The 19,814-nt window shown below is 40.0% G+C and overlaps 1 protein-coding gene across 6 annotated transcripts in view; it reads right to left on the bottom strand.

Moving 5' to 3' along the window:
• The window catches only part of PHACTR2 (phosphatase and actin regulator 2), a 132,123-nt gene that overhangs the window by 5,490 nt on the left and 106,819 nt on the right, over positions 1-19,814 (bottom strand). For 3 of the 6 annotated variants that reach the window (XM_047857872.1, XM_047857874.1, XM_047857877.1), the window contains one exon: positions 11,770-11,846. In XM_047857872.1, coding sequence (XP_047713828.1) covers positions 11,770-11,846 — 77 coding nt within the window. Of the gene's footprint in view, positions 1-11,765; positions 11,847-19,814 lie in introns of those variants that run through there. The other 3 variants (XM_047857875.1, XM_047857876.1, XM_047857878.1) reach the window with 1 other exon arrangement.

Below are 19,814 nucleotides of genomic sequence, written 5' to 3'. Positions count from 1 at the left end.
TCAAATCTGTGCCCCACATTGTCACTAGCAATATCATCATAAACACTAATCTGATCTTTCCAGTTCTTTGTTAACATCATTGTATTGTTCACCTTCCCCTATGAAATAAAATTTAAATTTCTTACAGTAGTGATTGAGGCCTTTCAGGATGTGGCCTAAACCATGTTTCTAGCTAGATCTCTATTACTACTTCCAAAACACCCTAACTTCCGGGGACGCCTGGATGGTTGTCGGTTGAGCATCTGACTTCGGCTCAGGTCATGATCTCACGGTTCCTGAGTTTGAGCCCCGAATTGGGTTTGCTGCTGTCAGTGCAGAGCCCACTTCAGATCCTCTGTCCTCCTTTCTCTGCCCCTCCCCTGGTCTCTCTCTCTCTCTCTCTCTCTCTCTCTCAAAAAACAAAACAAAACAAAAACCAACCAACCAACCAAACAAAAAACCTTTAAGCCCCCAAATACTCTCCACTTCTGTGCTCTGCCTTTTGTCCTATCTTCCTTCCCATCTCCAACTCCTGCAATCTCACTCTGTGAGTTCTCCAAACTCCCTTTCCTCCATTTCTCAAGGAAGCATTAATCACCTTTCTCTTCTGTGTTCCCATAACCCTTGGTTTATCCCAGTTACTTATCACGGTATACAATCTTTATGTAGGTGTGCCTCCACTAAGATTGCGTGGCATGGAGGAAAGACTTGCTTTTCATCACTTTTAATCATGTAATACAATATCTGGCACACTGGACAACCTAAAATATGTTGTCATGTAAAATCAAAGCATGAAAAAAGTGAAAAATTAAAGCCATAAGAACAGTTGAAGCAAGATTGGCTATAAGTTGATAACTGGAAAAGCTGCATGATGGATGCATGGGGCTTGTTATATTGTTTTTGCATGTTCGACTTTCCAAAACTCAAAATAAAAATAAGATATACCAAGCTTTCCAAAGTTAGCAAACTTGTTGTGACCAAAGTAGGGATGTATCCACTTTGAGTTCCATTCCTACTGCCAGCCTTGGCCATAACTTTGGGAGGTACGTGAATCTACATTGGTTACAGGGAGACAACGTTCCTGTTTTAGTCACCTGGGTGTTGTTTTTGCCTTCTGGTCATGCAAAATCCTTACCAACTCGGGCCCTTTGCACTAGCTATGCCTTTGAAATCAGCTGGTTCCCTTCAGGGGTGGAATGTTTTTCTCTCCCCCAACAGTGCTGACAGCTTCCTCTTGTCATCTAAATCACACAATAGGTTTTATTCCCTAAGACACCCCTTTCATTGTCATCCTATCTATACACCCGCTCTTGTTCCTTCAATAGCATCCTGTTAGATTCTCTTTTGTTTAAAAATGTTATTTATTTATTTATTTATTTATTTATGAGAGAGAGAGAGAGAGTGAGAGAGCAGGGGAGGGGCAGAAAGAGAGGGAGGGAGGGAGGGAGGGAGGGAGGGAGGGAGAGAGAGAGAGAGAGAGAGAATCCTAAGCAGGCTCTGTTAGGATGCTAACACATCCTACAGAATGCTCCAAGTCACGAACCGTGAGGTAATGACTTGAGCCAAAATCAAGAGTCCGATGTTTTAACCGACTGAGCCACCCAGGCACCCTTACATTTTCTTGATAGTACTTAGCACAAACTGAAATTATCATTTTTATTTATTTGTTTACTTGTAATGGTTTGTCTTCCTCAGTAGAACATAACCATGTGAGAGTGAGGACTTTATTTGACATGTTCTAAATTCCCAGGGTTCAGAACAGAGTCTGACTCACTCTATGTGCTCAATCAATACTTATGGAATGCATAAAAACCTGAATACATCTATATTGGCATTTAGAAAATTATTTGATAAACTTTCTTTAAACAATTCTTATAAATGAAGAGTCCAATCATGAGGCTCCCCCTTAATTAACTACAATTACATTTATATTAATCTACAATACCCAATATGGTAGGACATTCCATCATGCTTTCTAGGAAGAGTCAACCATAACCTGAAGAAAAACACAGAAATTCTACAAAAGTATTTCAAAAGAGTAATTGAAAACCTCTTAAACCAGGCTTTTTATATAAAATATAAAAGACAGGTAGATAATAACAGCTGAAAGTACTAATGTTTACTTTGTGCCCAGCACAAGTCCAAGTGCTATACATATTATTACCTAGTTTCATCTTCAAAACAATCCTATGAGGTATGTACCTCTGTATCCCCTCAGTACGGATGTGGAAACAGACACAGAGATGCTAAGTCATGTGCCCAAGGCACAGAGCTGGTAAGTGGAGGCTCCAGGCTTCAGACTCTATTATTAACTAACCTACATCAGACTGTGAGAACAAAACATGCCTTCACTCATACTTTCACTCAAAGGGTCTTCTTGGTGCCCTCTGGGTGGAATGTAATGGAAGAGGCAATCAGTTAGATTTCTACATCTGTCCGTTAGTTCTGATCAATTTTGACCAGAGAAAAGTCCTGTTCCCCATCCCAGGCTACACTTTGATTGCCACTGTTCTCTCAAAAACATCTGCCTTTTGCTACAAAGGGAACTCGAGGACAATGGGCTCAGCACAAACTTTTTGCAATTACTAGAAAAGCGAGTCCAGTGATGTCCTTGGGGTTGAAATGAGCAGTACAACCTCCCTCCTCACAGGACACACAAGCACTGTCCTTACCACACCAGGGAAGCGGGTGCCCTGGGGGCCGTGACAATACAAATAGACTACACCTGCAGGACCTTCACACCTTGAGCCATCAAAGTTCAGCTTTTCTAGGAATTAAAGACAAACTCATCGAAGTGAGCAATTATTTTAGCCCTCTCCTAATTTGCCGGGCTTTGTACAGCAGACATTCCACAATGCTCTCATTTTCACTGGATTCAAAGGACAAGCATGGGGAAACATGACATGACAGGCTAGGTCTTCCCACTGGTAATGCCTGTGGGATGAAGTAGGTGAATTAATAATTGAAATGCACAACAAAGTGAGTAGTCAGTGGACCAGAAGAGATGTAAAACCTTCTAAAGCCCAGCATTTTCCTAGAAAGCATTCTGCTTTTAATTTCCAGAAATTAGCAGGACACCATAAAGCTTTTTTGTTTTTTCCTGCAGGCACTATTTGCCCATGGGTCCATTAGAGAATGAACTCCAGGTTTGCACTGCATGCAAGGTCACAGGCCATCAGCATGGCTCCCAGGTCCAGCTAAGAGAAGAAGGTGACCAACCAATAAGAGGCAATAATATGCTAACAAAGCCAGGGGTCAGAAATGTACCCTCTCTGGGGCACCTGGGGGGCTCAGTCCGTTAAGCATCCGACTTTGGTGCAGATTATGGTCTCACAGCCTGTAAATTCAAGCCCCGCATCAGGCTCTGTGCCGACAGCTCAGAGCCTGGAGCCTGCTTTGGATTCTGTGTCTCCCTCTCTCTCTGCCCCTCCCCCACTCATTCTCTGTCTCTGTCTCTGTCTCAAAAATAAATAAACATTAAAAATTTGAAAAAAAAAAAGAATGTACCCTCTCTTCATATGGACTGCCAGATCTGGTAAAAAATAAATAAACAAACAAATAAAACAAAAAATAAAACAAAACCTCATATATTTTCTTGCACTATCCAATCAGAAAAGGAAATTTATATTCCGGGTTTTTTTAATTTATTTTTTTTTAATGTTTATTTATTTTTGACAGAGAGAGAGACAGAACATGAGCGGGGAGGGGCAGAGAGAAAGAGAGAGACACAGAATCCGAAGCAGGCTCCAGGCTCTGAGCTGTCAGCACAGAGCCCCATGCAGGGCTTGAACTCACAAGCCGTGAGATCATGACCTGAGCCGAAGTCGGTCGCTCAACCGACTGAGCCACCCAGGCGCCCCCTATATTCTGTTTAAAGGCAGCATCTTTTCTTCCAATTCAGCTCCAAAATTCTCTGGTTAGAGGTACTAAAAATGCAAATTGCTCTTACGTTTGTTACAACTCAATGGTTTGCATTCATTTTTGAAATTTGAGAAGTTCAGCTTTACCTCCTGAGAAGTCTGCCTCTCTGACAAGATGACAGTTTGGCTTTAGGCTTCCAACTGATGGAGCAATAAATAGATTTATTGTGATTGTGCCTGAAGTACACTGAAACCCCGGTCTACTTTTTTTTCTGAGCTCTCCTAGGACTCAAAATTGAAGTTACCTACATTTTTTTTCTTTTCTTAAAAAAATTTTTTTTTAACGTTTTTATTTATTTTTGAGACAGAGAGAGACAGAGCATGAATGGGGGAGGGGTAGAGAGAGAGGGAGACACAGAATCGGAAGCAGGCTCCAGGCTCTGAGCCATCAGCCCAGAGCCCGACGTGGGGCTCGAACTCACGGACCGCGAGATCGTGACCTGAGCTGAAGTCGGAGGCTTAACCCACTGAGCCACCCAAGCGCCCCCGTGTTTTTCTTATTAAAACTGGAATACATTTTTCTTATTTTCATACTGTTGAGAGGAAGTGAATGAGAGGGGGTGTTATTTAAAAAAATATTTTTTAATGTTTATTTTTGACAGAGGGAGAGAGACAGAGCATGAGTGGGGGAAGGGCACAGAGAGAGGGGCACAGAATCCAAAGCAGGCTCCAGGCTCTGAGCTGTCAGCCCAGAGCCCAACCTGGGGCTCGAACCCAACGGACCGTGAGATCATGACCTGAGCTGAAGTCGGATACTCAACCGACTGAGCCACCCAGGTGCCCCGAGAGGGGGAGCTATTTTTAAGTCATGGGATTCAGGTAAAGATCATTCTTTTCCATAAAGGTGATTCCTCCACAAATTAATACATACAAACTTACCTTCCTGTAAATTCATTCAGATAATAGAAAATAATAAAATTACTCACAAATGTAATTTGTGTGTACTTTTCCTATACTTCCGTGTTCGATATATACAGAAATCCTGAATAATGCATTTCTCCTTTATTTAAAAGGGTTTCAAGGTCATGGCACATATGCTTTAAACATGAGCAAGTTCTCCTAAACCACAGCTCTTAGTTCTACCTGAGAAGCCAGATCACATGCTGGATGGGCTTTTATTGTTCCAAATACTGAGCCAATTGCTTCCAAGTCTGGTGGTTAAAGCTGCATTTCTGCAGCTCTTTTTAGGTTCTGTCCAGGTAAATGGAGCACCCACGGAAGAGAACAGCACTGCAAAGCAGCTTTCTCATTCCTCAGTGGAGAACCCCTTATTTAATTTGATTTTTATTTTCAATGTTTAGTTTTGAGAGAGAGAGAGAGAGAGAGAGAGAGAGAGAGAGAGATAATGAGCACACGGGTGAGTGGGGGAGGAGCAGAGTGAGAGGGAGACACAGAATCCAAAGCAACAACAGGTTCCAATCTGTCTGCACAGAGTCCGATGCAGGGCTCAACCTCACAAACTCACAAACTGTGAGATCATGACCTGAGCTGAAGTCTGAGGCTTAACCAACTGAGCCATCCAGGTGCCCCGCCCCTTATTTAATTTTGATTGGGGTCCCACGTGTAATTCTTGCCGTGTCACATTTTGATAAGCATATCTAAAAGTTGAAAAATCAGTTTACTTTATCTGTAAATCTACATAGGATAGTAATCACTCAAAATGGTATAGAAGGAGATAGTCACTTTAAATATACATGCCCACACCCACAGACATACCTCAACCTAACCACATTAAGAGTGTTTGAAAAGTAGAGAAAAAAAAAAAGCCTATAACCCCATTCTGTAATAAACAGTTAAGAGTTTTTGGATGTTATTTCCTATTTTTTTTCTATGCATCTGAATTAAAAAAATTTTTTTTAAAGTTTCTTTATTTATTTTGAGGGAGAGAGTAAGCAGGATAGGGGCGAGGGGAGAGAGAGAGAGAGAGAGAGAGAGAGAGAGAGAGAGAATCCCAAGCAGGCTCTGCACTATCAGCGCAGAGCCTGATGTGGGGCTCAATCCCATGAACCGTGACATCACGACCTGAGCTGAAATCATGAGGCAGATGCTTCACTGCCTAAGCCACCCAGACGCCCCTCTATGCATCTGAATTTTAAATAAAATATACTATTGCTATTCATAGCTTTATCAGTATCCCGATTTTCCACTTAACAATATGCCAATGATCTTGAGACTCACTTTGATGCTAAGACTGCCAATTCAATGATTCTTTGCTTTAATAAAACAAGTAAATAATTTATAAGCTAAAAAATCACATACATGGGTTTTACACTTCACACTCTAAAAAATACTCTTACTTACTAAATTCAAAGTTTACTTTTTAAAAGTAATATTCTCTCTTGATTATAAATCTAATCCATGTGGATACAAAAAAATTCTGGAAAAGAGAATACCCAGAAGAAGATTACAATGACTCATAATCTTACCCCTCAGCTAGCTGTAACTATTTTAAAATTTAGTTTTCAACGAAAATTTGACCTTTCATACCATTTGTCTTTATAATTTAGGGAATCATTTTAAATTTCGGAAATGCCATTTACTATGGAAAGGGAAGCAGCTTTATTTCGCCATGGTGGTCTTCTTCCAGAATGCAATAATCCTATTAAATAATACGCAGCCCTTCAAACAGTCTTCTGGGTTTTGAACAGTGACCTGGGCGGGCAGCTGCTGGTGGCAGAAAATAGACGATGTGGCCAGACAAGCAGCAAGTGTTCTAAGAAGCCAATGTGAGAGCTTGGTACCTCTCAGGCCACAGGATGAACTGTCTCGGGGATCACTAGTCCTCCCCCTCGTCACAGGGCCCCAGAAGGCATTGCAACACCAGAGAGCCATCCAAAATACACGGGGAGAAATTTGGGGAATTAGATGAAAGAGTGAATCACTGCAATTCTTTACCACTACAGATCCAACATGTCACAGAATATATTCCATGATGGAGGTTTCAGAGGTGTTTTCTGGGTACACCAATAACAGGAATGTCACAACGAATTTAGTGCTAGCACATTATTCAAGGAAAGCTACCATGATGGTATCCTCACTTACAGACAGAGAACTTAGGGAATGGAGCTTTCATTTTTCTTTTAGGTATTTGTTTTTGATAATAAATTCTTGAATTTCAAAAATTCAAAGAGTGAATTTTTCCCATGCCTGCCCCTACCCACCAATCCTCCGCCCCAGAGGCAACCAATGTTATCAGCTTTTTGTGAATCTCTCCAGAGATACAGAAGCAAAGGAAGCTCTCTCTATGGGAATGGATCCTTCCAGTGTTGACTGATACATCACTGTGGGGGAGATTATCTCTGGATAAAAAGGTGCCCGGGCAGAGGGTGCGGGGCTGTCTTTTATTAACCACTCTAAATCCACAGGGAGTTAACAGATTTAGGTTTTGAATGGCAGGCTTACTTGATATAAGGAGATAATGTCTGCCACTAATAAGGAGAGCTAATAAGTGATGTGCTCTCTATCTAGATTGCATTTAAAGGGCTAGGAAATGATCAGCAGCCTGTATGCTCCCTCCAAGGGTGTCTGCTGCTAAGAGTAACACCATCTTCTACATAAGCGATTTTCTAAATGTAAAACATTATCATATTTTGGCATTATTTTGATTAAACTCAGCAGTGTTTACCAAACCTTTTTCCTCTTAAAAGAAATACTGAAAACAATGTGAAAATCATAAGCAAGATTTTTATAAGTCTTAGAGCCAAAATTTTTCTCTATTGGAATGTAACTCTAATGATGTAATACAAATTAATGGAAAAATAGCAGTAGACTTTTGCTTTGCTGCCAGGTTTTAAAGAGTACTTAAGCAAGGCATATTTATCTTACTGCTATGAATATTTAATTTTTCTTTATCTGGATAGACATTTTAAAGAGCGTTAATCAATATATTTTTTGGAAAACTTTTAAAGCTTACCTTTGTTACCGTAAAAAAAAAAAGCCTATAATTTTCTCTTGAAATGCAGCTCATCCCTATTTACATCTATTAATATTTACTTAAACAATAAAGATATCGATAGACTTTTATAGTATATAATAAGTACACTCTAAATTTCTGTAGATGAGTAAATACAGCAAAGTAGCCAATGGAATTTTGAAGGTGAAAAAATATGCCATCAGATATAAAAACACATCACAAATCTATTCTAATTAAACAGTGTGACACAGTGCAAAGATAGACAATAACTCACTAGAGCATAGTAAAGAATCTGGGGGCACCTGGCTGGCTCAGCCAGGGGAGTATGCAACTTTTGATCTCAGGGCTGTTAGTTCAAGTCCCACATTGGGTGCAGAACCCACTTAAAAAAAAAAAGAATCCAGGAACTGATCCATGTGTATATTAAAAGAAGACTTTCACATCAAGGGGGAAATAAATGGGGCAACTGACTACTGATTTAGAACAAAGTAAAGTTAGTTACTCTCTTGAATCATATATCCAAATAAATGCCCAATGGATTAAAGATCTAAGTTAAAAAAAAAAAGGCATATATAAGAACTGAAGATAACAGATTTCTAATCTTGGCCCTTCTCCATAAGACACAGAACAATGAAGTAAAAGTAACAATTCAGACATATTTGAATATGCAAAGATTTAAATAAAAGACCATTAAAAAAAGTTAAAAAGTTAAGAATAAATTGGGGGAAAGTATAGTAGCATATGTAAGAAAGAGCCAATATCCACAATATCTAAGTAATATCTAATTACTAATCCATATGAAAGAAAACTAGTAAAAGAAAACTAGTAAAAGTAAATAAAAAATGTAAATGGTCAATAAAGATATGTAAAGATACCCAACCTTATAGAAATCAATGTGCTGATGAAGGTGATACACCAGGTATGCTCATAAACTGCAGGTTACAGAATAGCATCTTCCAAAATGTAAAAAATATATCGCCAGTGACCTAGCAAATCTACTCACGGGACTATTACAGAAATACTGGCATCTATGTGTCAGGATATATTTACAAAGAAAGTCAAGGCAGCATTGCTTTTCTAATGAAACACTACAAATTCCATAACATCCATCAATAGAACAATTGTTCGGTAACTTATGGTATATTATCTACAAAAGGCCATAAAGTCATTCAAGTGAATGAGGTACACACTAATATGGAAAGATTTTCTAGATCCTGTTTTGTGTGTGACTCAGAAGGGATACATAAAGGCATATGTGTATGTACACATAAATCATAAGTATCCATACGTGTTTGCAAATGCACAGAAAAGTGACCAGATGGATCTACCTACACCAAACTTTTCCTGGTGATTACCTACGAGAATGGGAATGAAGCTGGGGAAGGATGGAGCGAAGGGAGTTGTCCTTTCTCATGGATGGATTTTTGTATTGTTTGAATGCTTAATTAGAATATATTGGTCCATGACAGATACATATGCAAAAAATAAATGACCTTTACTCTCTTTGCAGCCTCCTTTTTAAAAACTTGTTCATAGCATACAATAGAAGAGAAAGGACCTCCTTCAGTATAAATTTTTATTTTTTATAAACAGAACTTCCAAAGAAATGCATTTTTAAAATTTGGTTATTTTCCTTTGTAGTTTATTCTTCATATAATGTCATCAAATAAAAATGAGGTAATCAGGATTTCTATGATTTCTAGGAAAAACACACAGAAGTAAAGCTATCCTGAATGATAAAGAATAGGTTGAGTGTAGTCACTATATCTCGGGGTCAGGACTCAAAAGCACAAGTACATGTGCATGCTGTCCTTCCAGTTACCCGGAGGTCCCAGCCAACTAGATGTCACCATAAATATTCAGCCACCTTATTATGATCAACTTTACTGGAGAAGTATGGCCACAGGTGTCAAATATCAGCATGAACTTTCCCTGACCTCAGAGTGGAAGGGAGAAAAGGAGGGGACAAATAGGTCTGGCTTGATACGGGCGTGTGACTGGCCCAAGAGTAGATCAGGATAGGATGCAGCCCTCAGATAGAGACAAATCCTACACATTCAGATGGCTAAAAGCCCCGAATGCATTTACAAATAAACATGATATGGGAGGAACCAAAACAAATAAACCTCCCCTAGGAGAAAGGGGGAATTTCTTCTGCACACCAGACATTATCACAGAAGCAATAGCTTTGGAGCAAGGAGGCCCCCATCAACTTTAGGGAAGGGATTTGCTATTAAATTATGAAGTTGTGCCATGACTTCCTTTATCGTAGGACATGCACAGCATGGAACAGCATCACCGACAGGAGCCACTGCAGACAGAGCAGCACCATAATATATGGCTGTCCTGCAGAAGCTGTTCTAGCCTAGGGAACCAGTATTAGCTTTCCAGAAAGACCTACTGTGGTCTTCTTCGTGTAATCATCTGTCTTGGTATGTTTTTTAATAATTCAATTTTATTTTAATGTTTTTATTTATTTTTAAGAGAGGGAGAGAGACAGAGTGTGAGTGGAAGAGGGGCAGAGAGAGAGGGAGATACAGAATCTGAAGCAGCCAGGGGATGCTTGAACCCACGAACCATGAAATCATAACCTGAGCCAAAGTCAGACACTTAACCAACTGAGCCACCCAGGTGCCCCAACAATTCAATTAAAAAAAAAAATTTTTTTTTAATCTTTATTTATTTTGAGAGAGAGACAGAGTGTGAGCAGAGGAGGAGCTGAGGGGAGGGAGACACAATCAGAAACAGGCTCCAGGCCCTGAGCTGTCAGCACAGAGCCTGACGCGGGACTCGAACCCACGAACCATGAGATCATGACCTGAGCTGAAGTCGAATGCTTAACCGACTGAGCTACCCAGCCGCCCCCCAATAATTCAATTTTTAATTGGCATGCAAATTTTTACGAATATATGTATTATCGGGGCGCCTGGGTGGCTCAGTCGGTTAAGCGGCCGACTTCGGCTCAGGTCATGATCTCACGGTCCGTGAGTTCGAGCCCCGCGTCGGGCTCTGTGCTGACCGCTCAGAGCCTGGAGCCTGCTTCCGATTCTGTGTCTCCCTCCCTCTCTGATCCTCTCCCGTTCATGCTCTGTCTCTGTCTCAAAAATAAATAAACGTTAAAAAAAAAAAAAAAACAAAAAAACAAAAAACCAACCAGATCACATAAATCCATTACAGAGAAATAAACAGAACACCTGTTAAGTGGTGGTGGGGGGGTGTGGGGGAGGGAGGGCAGGTAGTCAGACTATATGATCACATTCAGGTCTCTTCTGGTTTCAGCAGAAGCATAAACTGAAACCGAGGGGGTACTGGGAGTTAAAAGAGTAGGATTATTGCAATCTTCCACAGCACCAGTAAAAACTGGATTCCTAGTCTAAGTTAAATCTTCTAAAAATTGAGTTTCTATCTTCTCCAGGTTATGTCTACTGTGATCCCAAAGCAGACACAAGGTGCCCATAGTGGCTCTTTCCAGCATCTGTTCTGGGCATAAAACTTCAACTAAGTCTCTTTAAGGACAGAATAAATGATTCTAATGCGTTTCTCCTGTCCCAGAAAATAAAGCTAAGAAAGAAACCCAAACATAGCCCTTTGGAATGATTCAGACTTCTGTAGGAAAAAAAAAAAAAAAAAAAGACTTAATTTTAGAAATGTTCGTTAGATGGTGTTAGGCTCAACTGTATTTAAAAAAACTTGTAGGGCTGCCTGGGTGGCTCAGTTGGTTAAATGTTCGACTTCAGATCACGTCACGATCCCACCGCTCGTGGGTTTGAGCCCAGCGTGGGGCTCTGTGCTGACAGCTCAGAGCCCGGGAGCCTGCTTTGGATTCTCTGCCCCTCCCCCACTCACATTCTGTCTCTTTCTCTCTGTCAAAAATAAACATTAAAAAAACTTAAAAAAAATTTTAATTGTGGTAAAATACACATAAAAAATATGCTGAATTGCATTTTGCCCACCTACCTTGTAAACTGTCGACTCTCTTCATGAACTTCCATTTCTGTGCTTTTAAATTCATTTAGTTCCTTCCTTATTGCTGCCTAAATAGGAAAAAAAAAAAAAAAGATAAACAGAATTGTACTTAGGTCACATATTTTCTTAGCATAACAGCATCAACAAAGCAGACATTCTTTTAAAAAATGTCTTGCAAAAAGAGATTCCTAATTTCTACTAGGTCTTTACCTGGTAGAGGTATGATAAATGTAGTATCACACTATAGCCAAAAAAAACCCAGGTCAGATTTCCTTCAAGTGTCACTGACAAAGAGGAGAGGAGAAAGGCCTTTGCTAAACTCATCCTGGGATCTAGTCTATGAGTCACACACATCCCCCACCCTCGATGACCACAGGATAGCATAGGTCATAAGACTTTCTCAGAAACAATTATCATTTCCCTATGAAAGTTCTGCATTGCACACCATGTGCAGCGACATGGCCTTGACTAGCTGCCATAGAACTGCTGAGAAGGCAGGTGCTATTTATTCTCAAATTTTGAAAGTTCAGACAAGTAGAATGAAAACTTTCAGCAGAGCACCTAAAGCCACTCGGAAAATGTGTACTAGAATGTCATTACTATTACTATTTAACAAACACATAACCCATGCCACGTAAATGTTGGGATTTGGAGAGATGCTTATGTCTCTCAGGTTGAAATGCTGAAATAATCACAAAAATGTTAATGTGAGTTATCTATTAACAATAGTGACTAGATCATGGATGGTTTCTGCTTTCAACTTTGTGCTTATCCTTTTTTTTTTTCACTTTAATTATTTATTTTGAGAGAGAGAGAGACAGAGAGAGAGAGAGAGAGAGAAGCCCAGGCAGGCTCCACACTGTCAGCGTGCAGCCCGACATGGGGCTCAAACTCATGAACTGCGAGATCATGACCTGAGCCAAAATCAAGAGTTGGACACTTAACTGACTGAGCCACCCAGGCACCCTAACTTTTGCTTATCTTTATTTCCTAATTTCTCTACAAAGAACTTGTCCCTCTTGTAAATAAAAACTATTAATAAAAATATCTCCATACCCTAACCTCTATGATGAATGGACTCTTCAGCCAAAACACAGAATGATACTACAAACCACAGAGAGTGATTTGACTGAGAGATAAGAAAATCTACTTTGTGGTTGGAAAATGATGAATTTTAAAAAGGGAAGAGATAGGAGGAAGCCTGGAGGCCTCTCTCTGGCTTTCTCCCATCACTGACTGTCTCTGCAATATGCAAGCTTTCCTCCAACAGGCTTTTCAGTGTTGTATTTAAATCCCGTAGTCATAGAGTGTCTCATCTCCCTACATGCATCCCTCAGCTGCTCTAGTTTCTACAGGGAACCTGTGGCTGGGAACTGTGGAAGTAATTCTTGCTACTGAGTTCTGAAAGGGATGAAGCAAGCAGAAAGATATTTGTGGGCCTGAGTCCCCTGTGGTAAGACCATACATCTTGTCTCACAAGAGAAATCAACACTGAGGGTACTTTGTTGTACTCACTGTAAATACTGGTACCTAAACCAGGAGCTGAAATAGTGAACATACCCTATACAAATTGCCAATTAGCATCTATCGGAAAGACTTCCTTGAAAGGAAGTATTTTAATATAGAGAGTGGCAGAGAATCCCATCTCCATGTTCATTTTCATTTTCTCCTCCAAATTTAAGATTTCAGTAGAGGAAGTACGAAGTGGTACACTTGGTGTCAGAAGTCATGGGTTGTAGTCTTGCCCTTATGCCTTCAATAGCAGTGGCCCTCAGTGAATTATTTTGCTCCAAAACTTGTTTTCCCCTCTGGGGAATGGGAATGGGAATTCCTTACAGTATTACAAGACTCGATTAAGAGCATACGTGTGGGGCACCTAGGTGGCTCAGTCAGTTGAGTGTCTGACTTCTGATTTCAGCTCAGGTCATGATCCCAGGGATGTGGGATCAAGTCCTACGTGAAACTCCATATTGAGCGTGGAGGCTGCTTAAGATTCTCTCTCTCTTTCTCCCTTTCTCTCTCCCTCCGTCCTTCTCCTCTGCTCATGCTCTCTCTAAAATTAAGAAAAAAAGAAAACAAAAAGTTCTGTCTTCATGGAGTTTATACTTATAGAATATACTTAAAATTATATACTTAAAAAAAGAGCATATGTGAAAGTGCTTTGCGCACTAAGTATTCAATAAAATGTCATTATTGTGAAACTTCTGAAAGATGAACTAAATTTTAGTTTATGACTGTGACTAACAATTCTTTCACTGTTATTTGGAGAGTCTACTATGTGCAAGATAATGTCACTGAACGAGACTCAAAGACAAATAAGGCAACGTCCTTATTCTCAATAGTAGGTTGGCTACTGATCTAAGAGTCTGGCAAAAGTCAGTGAAAGCATTCTTTTAGAATCAATTGGGATATAGAATCTACAAAAAAGAGTACCATATGGTTTATTTTTAATTGTAAATTGTATGCTACACATCCCTTACATTAGTAACATTTACAATTCACTTATAACCATATACATATGCATTTTTCCTGAGAAATTCAGTTTGAGACTCTTGGGCATATCCCATATGCACATCTGCAATGTGACTTTGTCATTCCCCCATCAAGAGGTAGAGTCTGTCTCTCCAGCCTTGAATCTGGATGAGTCCTGCAACTACTTTAAGCAACAGAACACAGAGGAGGTGAGGTTGTGCTAGTCTGGGATGTAGCCCTTGACTGGTTTGGCATCTTTTGTCTCCTTCTTCCTGGAAGTCAGCTGCCATGTAAAAAAAAAAATGTGACCACTCTCAGGAGACCATACTGTGAGAAAGCCAGGAAGCCATACTGTACAGGAAGAGGCCAGGGAGGATGGGGTGCCATGTGGGTGCCTACAGAGGCCAAGAAGCAACAAGGCACAGATGTGACAGTGAGGGAGCCATCTTGGAAGTGGTGAGCAAAATAAGATGGTTAAGTCACTAAACAGTTGATAACGCGAACACTATCTCATCTTACAAATGATAAAATGGAGCTCTTGAGAGATAGGGTGACTTGCTAGATATCGAACGGATGTTAAAGGGCAAAGATGGGCTCATACGTAGGCCTTCTTACTTCAAGTCCCGCAGTCTTTCCAATGAAACGAGCATCAGAGCCTAAGTCATCCAGATAATTGCCTCAGGTCTCTATGTTGTGTGGGCTGGTTTGTAATTAGGAATAATGAGTCAGTTATAGGCAATGAATATGATGTGAAATTCTAGGGACTGATTATTTGGAAATATGTTATCAGCAAGACATGACTACAGTCAATTAAAGAAATGCAATACTCCTTTCAAAAATTCACTGCAGGACTAACACAATTATAGTCCAAGAATTGCTTCCTCTTACTATTTAAAGAAGGTTATGAGAGGAAAAGAGTGATTAAAGATGCTTTGTGTTCAGAAAATACAAGTACAATAATCTTAACTCCTTTCTATGCAAATGAGGCCAGAGTTTAGGCCTAATGGCTTCTCTCATAAATGTAAATGGAACTGATTGTGTAGAAAGATACACAGGCTAGGCTGCTGTAGTGAGATTGGAGCCTGAATGGTGCTGAGCTGGACCCAACACTGGTAAGTCACTGAGCCAAAACCAGGTATTTCTAAGACTGGAACAAAACAAACCCCAGGAGATAGCACTGAGAGGAAATACACAGCATTTTTTGGTACCATGAGAATAATAGAGAGGAAAGAGGAAACAAAAATGACTGAAATGAAGTTTAAAATTGACTAGTGATGACCAGCGATGGAAGGTCTGCTTAATCTCTTCCAGTCAGCTCCGGGGTCATCCTGGCCAGGAGCATCAGGTAATTTTTGAAAATATGGGCCCTGCTGCCTTCTCAAATAGCATGAGCGGTGAAGCCAGGATTAACTAGAGCTCCCATCATTTGATGTCTTCTGCTTATTTCTTTGGTAAAAATCTGATGTGGAACAAGGAGGGAATTTCTTGACTACTCATCAAGCTCGATGCTATGCAGAGGTAAGTGTACTCTTCTTTGCTGCCAGGACAACCAGGAACAGGCCAAGAATATCTCGGCAGAGAATCAAAATCTCAGTCTTTCCTGTGACCTGTTTAGACAGTGCATTCCTGGAAGGGTAGTACGTTCATCTTTATGTCCCCATTATCTAGGACAGTTCTATTTTATTCTCTTATTTTATTATTTTAAGGTTATTTATTTATTTTAAGAGAGAGAGAAAAAGAGAGAGCACTGTCAGTGCAGAGCCCTATATGGGGGGCAAACTCACGAACCATGGGATCATGACCTTAGCAGAAAACAAGAGTCAGATGCTTAACCAACTGAGCCACCCAGATGCCCCTTTCTTCTTCTTTTTAAGTTTATTTATTTATTTTGAGAGAGAGAAAGCATGTGAGCAGGGTGAGGCAGAGAGAGAAGGAAAGAGAATCCCAAGCAGGCTCCTCACTGTCAGCACAGAGTCTGTTGCAGGGTTCAATCTCACAAACCATGAGATCATGACCTGAGCCAAAATCAAAAGTCAGGCATTTAACCTACTGAGCCACCCATGCACCCCCTAGGACAGTTAATTATTACAAGGGTTTTAATATATAAGTAATTACTGAGTAACTTCTAGGGCAAACCATGTACTATCTGCATTTTCAATTCTCTTTCACTGGATAATTTCATTCATCCATTCATTCACTCATTCATTCATTTATATTTTTTAAGACAGAGATAGAAAGAGAGACTCTCAAGCAGGCTCCATACTCAGCACAGAGCCTGACACAGGGCTCAATTCCACAACCCTGGGATCATGACCAAGAGTCCAACACTCAACTGACTGTGCCACCTAGGTGCCCCTTCACTGGATAATTTTCAACTAGACTGTAAACTGAGGTTTCAAAGCATAATGAAAACATCACCAATGGGGAACAAAGCTTAGATTATGAAGCCTGCCCATGAATGTAACACTGGTAAGCGCTACCATTTATTGATGAGCTAGAATTTCATGAATACATTACCTAATTCTCAAGATGGATATAATTGGCTCTACAAGTAAGGAAACTCAAGTTAAATGATTTAGCCAAGGTCAAACATCTCCCAAGTGGCCAAGTCAGAAATCAAACCCTTGAAAGCCCAGCTCTAAAGCCTGTCCTCTCCTCTGTACCATGGAGCTTCATAGCCTACCCCAGGGAGATGGCAACTGTCAGGTTAACCTTGATCTTCAGGCCAAGTTGATGGCCTTCTCTGGCTCTGCCTATTCTGTCATCTTAAGGCTCATTTATCCACTTCAGCACAGATACAGATAGACATCATCTGTATCTTTATGTTTGTATATCTGTTTCTAGTGCTGTACTCAAGTACATATATTTTAAAATTGAAAATTGTATTTTATTTTTTTTAATTTTTTAAAATGTTTATTTTTGAGAGAGAGAGAGAGAGAGAGAGAGAGAAGGAGAGAGAAAATGAGTAGGGGAGGGACACAGAGAGAGGGAGACATAGAATCTGAAGCAGACTTCAGGTTCTGAACTGTCAGCACAGAACGTGACACAGGAGCTCGAACTCACAAGCTGTGAGATCATGACCTGAGCTGAAGTCGGACACTTAACCGACTGAGCCACCCAGGTGCCCTGAAAGTTGTATTTTAAAGGTGAATTAAGCTCAAATTCACAATTAATAAGGCATTTCTCCCACCACTTCTCTTTCCCAATTTGAGCAATTTAATAAGGCTACCGGATTTATGAGATTCTCTACAGCATTCTCCACAGTGTTTTCACAGAATGAGATTTGATTGGTTATTGACTGCCTCCCGACCCCTTCTCTTTACACACTTGAACTTCAAAGATTTTTTTAAATGCAAAGTCGTATCTTAGTGGGGCCAAGAAATAGTAGGAGGAGAAGAGACAGAAGGATGGCCCCTTTAGGAGGCAGGAAGTCCAGTGTTTATTTTGAGAGCAGAGGTGGAAATACTTGATTCCAATATTTGTTTTTCTTTAAATGGGATTTATAGTTCAAAAGTGAAAAAGTAAAACTCTTTTTTACCATGAAAGTTAAATTACAGATTATTATACCTAACTGGTATAAAATACATTACTTATAGAATAAAATATATACTCGTTGAATAAAATACATGATCTTTAACCTATCATTATATATCATGAAGAGTTTTATTTTAAGGTAAAAAGCAACACAAATCCAGAAATGCTTGTTACAACAATGGTGTTTAGCACATATTATTTTCATTCTAAGATGACAAACACACTAAGACCATTAATAGTATCTCTGGGCAATAAGTAACATTTCATTATATTCCTCTTTTAACATGTAGAGAAAATAAATAACTATTTTTTTCAGTGTTAGGTAGGTAGAAAATAATATTTTTAGAAGTTCTTAAAAGTACCATGCACTGATACGCACTATAATTGTTGTTTCTTCTTTTTATATTTTTGAATATTCTGATTTTTGCTGACAAACATGAGTCATTTGTGTATACACAATATACCATACATTAATGGCATTTTAAATTGTTGTGTTTTTCTATCTTCTATCTTTAAAAAGCATGGAACATTTTTTTTAATCTAAAAGAAATGATTCTTATTTTTCGTCAAGGAAAAATATTTTACAATATAAATCCAGTTCTAAAAATGCTGTCCTTTAGAGCTTCACAAGTGTCAGGAGAAATGGGAGAGACAATGTCACAGGAAAAATAATGAGCCTCACATGTGAGGAGGGAGGGGTTCTGGCTGAGCTCTGGGGCTCAGAGTTTGCTCTGCGGGGGAGATGCCAGTCATGTGCCTTTAAAGTGCTCTTGAACAGACACTAGGCCTGCAGAAGAAAAACTGACCAAGTAGACCTCCCCTGCAGCCTAGAAATCCGGCACAAAAATCTATTTTTGTTTCAACACAAAATTAAAAAGAAAAATCCTCTTATTATAACTAGAGATGAAGGAGTTTAGCCTTCCAACAACAGACATGAGTTAGAAATGACTATTTCTAGGGTATGGAAAATTTAATCATTTAGACTCCCGCTGCTTCCATACTTTGTACCTGCTGTGATCTTTACTCATTTCCCAGGCCACTCCCTACCTGCCTTTGTGAAATTCAGCATTTGAATATCAAGCCAGCTGGGAATGGTGGATGTGGCAATTACATTTGTAAAAGATGGCAGCAATAACACCTCCAGCTCACATGTTCTTCTGCAATATGACCTTGCCAATCCCTCATTGAGAGGTAGAGCGAATTCCCCTCGCTCTGAAGCTGGGCTGATCTTATGACCTACTTATAAGTAATAGAATGTGGAGGAATAAGGCTGGGTGTCTTCTAAAGTAGGGTTAGATAAAGCCATACGGCTTTTACCTTGTTCTCTTGGGCCACTGGCTCTGGAAAAAGCCAGCTACCGTGTAATAAGTGTGACAAGTCTGAGGCCACTATGCAGAAGAGGCCATGTGTAGGTGCTTTGGTGGATAGCCTCAACTGAGCCCAGCTTCTGAGCCATCCTAAGATAACAGACATGTAAAGAAGCCATCTGGGACCCTCCAGAGCAACGTATCTGTCAGTTGAGTAACACTGAGTACCCAGAGTCAACCTCATGAAAAGCAGAATTGCCTAGCTGAGTCCTGACTAAATCCCCAACCCACAAAATCTGTAAGATGGAATAACATAGTTGTGATTTTCAGTCACTAAGCTTTGGGACGTTTACTGCACAGAAATGGTGACTGGAGCAGGGACAACTGAGAGTCACTAAATAAGAGGTGAGTGACCAAAAGCCCACAACTAGGGGAGGAGAATGTAAGAAAACTTACACAACAGTGTACACAATTTCTTTCATTTTTTTTTAAGATTTTTTAAAAAAGTTTATTTATTTTTTTTAGTACTCTCTATACCCAACATGGGGCTTGAACTCATGGCCCTGAGATCAAGAGAAGCAAGCTCAGGGCACCTGGGTGGCTCGGTTAGTTAAACGTCTGACTCCAGCTCAGGTCATGATCTCACAGTTTGTGAGTTCAAGCCCTGAATCGGGCTCCACGCTGACAGGGCAAAGCCTGCTCGGGATTCTCTCTCTTTCTGCC

Source organism: Prionailurus viverrinus, chromosome B2 (genome assembly GCF_022837055.1).
Source record: "Prionailurus viverrinus isolate Anna chromosome B2, UM_Priviv_1.0, whole genome shotgun sequence".
Classification (NCBI taxonomy): domain Eukaryota; kingdom Metazoa; phylum Chordata; class Mammalia; order Carnivora; family Felidae; genus Prionailurus; species Prionailurus viverrinus.
The sequence above is the reverse complement of the archived record's forward strand: the minus strand, read 5'-3'. Positions and strand labels throughout refer to the sequence as shown.